This window comes from Medicago truncatula, chromosome 5, assembly GCF_003473485.1.
Source record: "Medicago truncatula cultivar Jemalong A17 chromosome 5, MtrunA17r5.0-ANR, whole genome shotgun sequence".
NCBI classification, from domain to species: Eukaryota; Viridiplantae; Streptophyta; class Magnoliopsida; order Fabales; family Fabaceae; genus Medicago; species Medicago truncatula.
The window spans coordinates 35,637,548-35,645,512 of record NC_053046.1 but is presented as its reverse complement, the minus strand read 5'-3'; the positions used below and the strand labels follow the sequence as shown (position 1 = coordinate 35,645,512).

General features: G+C 30.9%; 1 protein-coding gene across 1 annotated transcript; it reads right to left on the bottom strand.

The window, feature by feature from the left end:
• Positions 1–403: 403 nt before the first annotated feature.
• On the bottom strand, positions 404–1,807 carry LOC11432238 (LOB domain-containing protein 33). Its single transcript, XM_003616404.4, has 2 exons — positions 1,475–1,807; positions 404–830 (listed from the first exon to the last, which is right to left on the bottom strand). The coding sequence occupies exons 1-2, from the start codon at positions 1,751–1,753 to the stop codon at positions 531–533; spliced, it is 579 nt and encodes a 192-aa protein (XP_003616452.1). The 5' UTR covers positions 1,754–1,807; the 3' UTR covers positions 404–530.
• Between the last annotated feature and the right edge of the window lie 6,158 nt (positions 1,808–7,965).

Here is a 7,965-nt window from a genome sequence, read left to right as displayed (position 1 = left end):
TAAATTGGTCTTTTCTGGGATAACCAAGCCGCCTACCCTAGGTGTGTAGCTATCCACTTATCAATAAGTTTTACTTTAACATGCCCACTAATAATACATACATCAATAAATGACTTTACACACATAGTACTTGTTTATTGTTTATTGTTTATTTGAAGATAACTGGGATGTGTGTATTAATAGTCTTTGGATCGTGATCAAACGATGCAGATTTTAATATAGATTTTGATTTAAAATAAAAATGATGTAGATATAAATATTTTATATTTAAATTAAACACGTCATTGAATATTATGACATCATTTGGTTTATACAATCGAATGTTTATGTAAAAATAATTGCGGAAGTAGCATATTAATATAACACATTACACTCTAGCTAGCATATATGATTCATGATTGTATTGTAAAACATACGTCACAAAAGTTTAATTGCATGCAATTACCACAAAGTAGGATAAACATTATATAAAAGTAGGATAATTAAGCACCATAGTCTAGTAACTTAATTAATTTAATATTCCAAGGTCTTCATATGTCTCCATTATTATGCTTGAACCAAGGGTGGTTCAAGAAACCCTCTTGATCAATTCCTGATAAGAACTTCTCTAATGGATTTGAGTTGGAATCACCGTATAAAGGCTCTGGAAATCCGTGTGCATTAGGAATTAGCTCCATATCCAAGTATGATTCAAAACTTTGATTATGGTAATATTGTGTTCCATTATTTGAGTTCATTGGTGCTTGAACATTGCCACAATTCACAACACTAACACTTGAATTTGCCATTACACTTCCAAGAATATCTATCTCCTCTTGCAAGCTAGCAACCTGCACAATTACACATAAGAAAATATGTCTCCTCTTGCCATTACACCCCCACAATTATGTGTAGGTCAGGGCTGTGTAGAGAGCTTTTGAGGCCTTAGAAATTTTTTGTGGAGAGACTTTGTAAGATCTAACTTCTTATTTACAACAAGCACAATTTTAGAGTTTTAATTTTATTCAATGCATGTGTAAGTAAGGATGGATCAAGAAAGTTGGAGTAATGGAGGTAAAGTCATATACTAGAAATATTTGCCCAAAAAATGCATCAATATATAAGCAATGGATACTAGAAAAATAGCGGTTAGATTGACAAACCATCATGATTTTGACAAAAAATACACTTAATTATAGTTTCACGCTCATCCAAACATGCACCAAGGTCGCATTATCTGCAAATGACCACAACTTTCCACAATATCCATGATTGCTCGACAATTTAAACACCTTGGTTGAGAGGTCACAACCACGATTTTAAATTGTGGTCTGCAACTGCGACTATGGCCACAATCTAACTAACATCCACAACGATATTACAATCGCAATTTCGACCACATGGACCGTATTATACCGCATTTTTGTGCAATATAAAGATTCACAACGCAACTACAATTGCAATTTAAAATCATAGTCACAACATAGAAATTAACCTGATGTTGCAATGCATAGATATGAGCAACACAACCATAAATAGGATCTTGCATACGAGCCAAGGCTTCATAAGATATAGTGATGGCAGCATCACTTCTATTTTGAATAGGAAGATGTGACAATAGTCTAGAGACATTACTAGCCCCATAAACCTTATGCACTGCTGAAAAATGACTTGAAGCTTGTTCATAGGAGAAGTATGGAGCAAAAACACAATCACTAGCACACTTTCTCCTTAGGAACTTGCATGCTCCACATGATGAGCCAAACCCTGTCATTTTCTAAAGTTTTATGAAAGTCTTTCTAGTTGTGTATAGCACACAATTAAGACTATAGTATTTTTTTTTTTGTTCCTAAAGAGAGTTTGAGAATCTATCATTTTATAGCCATCACCTGAGGGGTCAATTCTTTTTGTTGTTTCCAAAGGACATTCATTCTCACTTCAAGTGGCTTTAAAGCATGTTCTTTTAGGTCTCTTTTGTGGCCTACATTGTCATTGTCAATTTGGGAAATAATTTCCTCTTTTGTGCCTCAAAAGGGCTTTTCTATTCATCAAGTTTCTAACCTCATGTGACTATTTTTTAAGTATTTTTTTGTATAAATGAGGACATGTGACGATTATTGAATGGGGGGCTTCTAAGCCCCGGACCTTTTTCAATCATAAAATATATATATTTTTTTTTTTTAAAATGTTAAATGTATATAAAACCTACTCCCTCCGTTTCAAATGAGTGTCGTTTTAGCAAAAAAAAAATTGTTTCAAAATGAATGTCATTTTCAGTTTTCAATACAATAATAACATTTTCTTTTCAATTGTACCCTTCAATTAATACTATGTTACACTACTTCCAAAGTATTATTTTTTCTTTAATGAAAAACAAACCAATAGTTGATTAGGATAATTTGGTAAAATTCTATGATATTTGACTACTTTATTTCATTCCTTAATATATGTGCAATTGGTTAAAGCGACACTCATTTTAAACGGAGGGAGTATTATTTAAGATGTTAAATACAAATACTTAATCCATTTAATTTTCAATAATTTTAATTTTATAAATTTTAAATAATCTAAATATAAAAACAATTACAAATATCTACTATCCAAAAAGATTTTCTCTCTAAATATTTTGTCAGAAAATAAATCCAAGTAATTTTTTTTTCTTGTAATTACTAATTCAAAGAGTTGTATAATATGGATTCGGTCCAACGGTGAACCCTAATTTTAATAAAATTTATTTTTATTCATAATTTTTGGTTTGCGTTAACTTTTTTATTCTCGGAGGTCTTGATAATTCAGAGTTTGGCCGTGATGTAAGTACAATTTAACCAAAAACTGTTCTACCCAAAATTCAAACTCAATTTTTTCCAAACGATCCGTCATTTAGTGAAGCTTATTATTATAAAATTTATTTTTTACTAAACATATGGTAAACATTTACCATTAAAATATTATTTAGAGGTTCATAGTAAACATTATTTATAAAAAGCACATAATAAAGGGCCACTTCTTCCACTCGAATTAGCATCTACTTTCTCAGGTCACATTTATAAGCAAATCACAACTTTTTAGATTTATTGAATAACTAATGTATTTGGTCTCTAAATGTGACTAGATACCTTAATTATTCCATGAACCTAAAAAGTTGTTTTTTGCTTATAAAAGTGACCAGAGGGAGTAGTTAAAAACATTCAAATCAGTTTCATGAAAAAAGAAGGCTAAATACCATTTTTGATCCTTTAAGTTTGACAAGAATATCAGATTAGTCCTTTAAGTTTTTTAAGTTTCTAATAGGTCCTTTAAGTTGCTAATTTAATGCACATATTTGAAGTTTTTCAAGTTTTTAAGTTTCAAATAGGTCTTTTAAATTGTTAATTTAATTCACATATTTAAAGTTTTTAAGTTTCAAATAGGTCCTTATGAGGGCAACGGTGTAATAAATTAACAACTTAAAGAATCTATTTAAAATTTAAAAAACTTAAAGGACTAATCCGATATTTTTGTCAAACTTAAAGGACCAAAAGAGTAATTTGTGTTATTACAAACATTTAAATTGAAGCTTCTTGTTATGAAACATTACATCGATGAAAGGAATGAGAGAAAAATAATTAACTCTTTGTATTAATGGAAATAAAATGTTACAAATGATGAAAAATTATCCACTAATAAAGTGATTACAAACTATTTATACTTCAATCTACTAAGACAAATACGAAACTAATTTATATCTCAATACTTTTTTCTACGACCAAAGTAATGGGACAAGTCCCTTTTTTTGAAAGGGACGGTAGAATTTCTCTTATTGAATAACCAATCATTATCATTTGCTGGTGATTGGAAAGAGTTTTATATACTATATGATCAGTTTATAAGTTTGGAGTTATAATGCATGCTTTGCCTAATCTAGTTTCTTAGTAGCATATAGAGTTCATGACTCATTGCGGCTATTTATCTTGATATTGTTAATGGTCCTTTAATTAACCTAATTTAAACCCACTTGCTCTATGTGAACATATCAATGCTATTTTAATCACACCATAATTCAGGTTTAGCTGTTTGCCACTTAAATTATGGTCTTAGGTGTGTTAGACTAACCCCCCTGTAGTTCCTTTTGTGTTCATTTCTTACTGTTTTAGACCAAATATAGAAAGATTAATAATACAAGCGCATACACACAAACAATAATAGTTATATATGTGTGCTGAACTTATTCCCTCTGTTCCTTTGATGATTGTTAATCTCAGTGGCGGAGCTAGGAATTTTAGAGAGCCTGGGCAAAAAAAATTATCGCAAAACGTTACTTCCTTCCTACGAATAATTTCACATTTCCTGCAGATAAATTCACATTTCCTACGGATATATCTTTCCTGCGGAACCTAAATCCTTGGCAAAATCTGCAGGAAATGCATTTCTTGCGGAATTTAGACAAAAATCCGCAGGAAAAGCTACAAATTCTAGTAATGGTAGGGCTTGCTACAAAGAAAGTTGGAGCTGAGCCTGGGCACTAGCCCAGGCTAGCTGGGGGGTGGCTCCGCCCCTGGTTAATCTTGTGTTATGAATGTTAATTAAGGTTGTGATATTGTTACGAGTTAATCTCATAAGAGCTCAATTCAAAAGATTAGTTTATTAGAAGGGAGGGCTTATGACTTAATTACTACATTTAACATTCTTATCTACTTAATGTGTGGGATTTATAACATTGACGCTCTCTCTTAAGAGCCGACATCTATAGCGGGTTTTATTATATTGACACTGACCCAATGGTAGAATATTTCTCTTTGTGACTTCACTCAACTATATATCAATATTCGATGTTCCATTTTTGTTCTGAACCGGCTAAGAAGGTTAATCCTACGATGACATGTGGACATGAAGTCCTCCCAGATCAAGGCACATTGCCTGAGTGAACAAGCTATTGTTGGTGCATGCCACCTTACTGAAGCACGCCCCTGGCATCCTACGTCATACATGTGGCCTCCAACGGCCCTTGATGAGGCTCCACATTTCACGGAAGCAGTTAGAGCCTCCTTTCTCTGTATAAGGGCGACTCTGCGTCACCCTCAAGGTACAATTTCATTTTCCCACACACTTTTACACATTCAACTTCATTTCCTACACTGACTTGAGCGTTGAATGCTAACGTACCAACACGAACCTTTCGTTCCACCGCGAAGACTTCGTCGCCATCGCACTGTTGCCTCCATCCGTCTCTACCAGACAGATCAATTTTAATTCTAACTTGAAAGTATGATTCATCTATTTGGTTTTGCTGTGAGAAAAATTGATATTGAGTGAATTGATTTTGTAAAGTTGATAAAGTTGATTATGACTAAAATTAGGTTGAAAGTAAAATAATTTATGTTTGAATACATTTATATAAAAGTGAATTGAAAAATAAATTTGTTTGTTAAAATCAATTCAAAAATCAGAATACGATTTCTAACCTCAACTAATATCAATTTTAAATATAAAATCAATTATAACCTCTAAAATTATTTTATACTCTTCATTCTTAACTTTATTACATTGGAGATGCCGTGTGATATTGACCGGAACTTGGAAAAGATGAGCTGGGAGGCAATGCTATTTACACATACATAACTTTCCGGTTTCTGTCATATCAAAACAGTAAAATTTTTGTCTTTGAACTATGGGCAATTGGGCATGCATGAGATTGAGAAGGGAGAGTAATTATGAGCTGGTGGATGAAGAACTTTGGGCTTTCGAGTTTAACGATGAAATTGTCTTTCTCTATCATGCATCAATCAACATCATTGTTTGTTAGATTATTTGAACATCATTAAAATGTATAAACATGAATCAACCATAAAAAGATCATAAGTGCATGAATTTAAAGTCATATGTGAACTTGGGATTGAAATAGGTTAGGCTATAAACTAGGTTTTATAAGACCCAACTTGATTAAAAACATCAACGTCTAAACGTGACTTGTAATCTGTTATAAGCTTCGGTTTAGATTTTAGGTAACGTTTGACCCGACTTTTTTTCTTCTTCAGTTTTTCTACGTTTTTAAGGAGAAGCTAGGTCAAACACAATATCAATAAAGTACCTTAAAAAAAAGTACTTTTTTTAGAATGCATAAAATTGAATGGAATGAGCTTTAACCAAAAGTTGTTGAATGTTACTTCAAAAAACTATTTCTCCTCCAATTTATTTCACAAGCACCTCTCTTCAACTCCCGCCGGCAACCTTTTGTTTTATTTTTTCAATATGCTTTTTTCTTCCATTTTATTTATTTTATTTTTTTTAACCGGTCCATTTAATTTTTTAATGAGGTTCCATTTAAGTTTATTATCTATTTTTTTAAGGAATTTTATTATCTTTTTATCACTTATATATTAATTTCAATATCTTTTAATCATCACAACCACGCAAATATTTGTATTCACGCTGTCAATGAATGACACCGAATATTTTTATTCTCTTTCTTCAACCACGGAAATACACAAACACATTAGTGTTTAGAGTAATACTTTATGTTCCTCTTTCTGTTTTTTTTTGTTATGCTAATGCGTATAATTTTTGTTGGTGTTGTGTAATGCGTATAATTATTTTTATAAAATTTTGATTTTAATTAAAAGTACAAGTGTAGTTGCCTAAAAAAATTATACTTATATATAATTTACACATTTGTATTGTAACAAACTATGCATATCTTTTTCTTATTAAAAAAACTAAACATATCTTTTTCAATGACACAGCAATGTAACAAATATAATATTATATATATAAATTCTTATCTTTTTGACCAACACTAAAAATATGGTATTCTTATAACAAAATTAGTTATAGAGTATAATTGGAAAAGAAAAAATCAATTATTCTCATTATATATACACACATATACATATTATAGATATGATTGAGCGTGACGAAGAAAGCAATATAAATGAAGAAATCAGTTCATATAATCCAGGAAGAGTGCAAGATGGAGGCTACATGAATAAAGTTAGAAATCAAATAGGAGTTGCGTTGATGGAGAGTAGAAATGTTTGAGTAAGTTAGGCTACATGATTTTTTTAAGTGACTCTTAACTTACTTAAAAGATTTATTTCATATTAACGTTATTAAATAAGTAATTTGATATATATATATATATATATATATATATATAAATAGATTAACAAGCTATAAGATCAATGTAATTAAATTCTATTTTTTATTTTACAAAAAATTCTATTTTTTTATTTAACATGCTATTTGGAGAGGATGACTGTATATGCACTTAATTTCCATCGTAAGCTAATAAGTTTAAATTAATGAAAAAAGAATTCTATGGTTCAAAGTTTGAAGTTTTTTTTAAAAAAAAACAAGCATATCAAACATAATATTACTATTTGTTTCAATGAGAGCTTGAGTAGTGGGATTCAGGGTAGCATCCTTACACTAGCCAGCTGCATATCAAACATATATAATTTCAGTTAACTACATGCCAAAAGTATATTTCTTATAATGGATGGAAGTATGAAGAAAAGAAAATTAAATAGATGGAAGGAGTGGTTAGAGTTGGAATGGCAGTGGCAATAGTAGCAACAACAGCTGCCTTAGCTCCAGCCATCATACCCTCTCTTTACATAAGAATTGGTGCTGGCACTGTCTGAATTACGTAATCCAGATTGCATCAGCACCATGAAAAAAAAAGGGTGTTTAGGGGGTTTTCGGATTATGCAATCCGAAAACATCATGTAACGCGTCCTATTTTTGAAGTTTTCGGATTACAAAATCCGTAACTCCATTTTTTACCCTATAACAAAGGAAAACATCATTTCAGATTATGAAATTCGGAAACCTCAAGGGCGTTTTTGAAAAAAAAAAAAATAGGACGCGCGAGAATTCTATAGGGTGAGAAAAGTAATACTCGTATAAAAATATTTTCTAGTAAAAGCACCCATATTTTAAGCTCATTTTAGTTTGTATAGAGTTTACTATCTTACATAAAATTAATTTAAAGATAAAAGTTAAATTCGA

What these genes read in the sequence shown, in the direction of transcription:
- LOC11432238 (XM_003616404.4), bottom strand. Translation starts at nt 1,753, where the DNA reads ATGACAGGGTTTGGCTCATCATGTGGAGCATGCAAGTTCCTAAGGAGA. An exon ending in TCTATGCATTGCAACATCAG is followed by an intron (nt 831 to 1,474) that starts GTTAATTTCTAT and finishes GTAATTGTGCAG; the next exon opens with GTTGCTAGCTTGCAAGAGGA.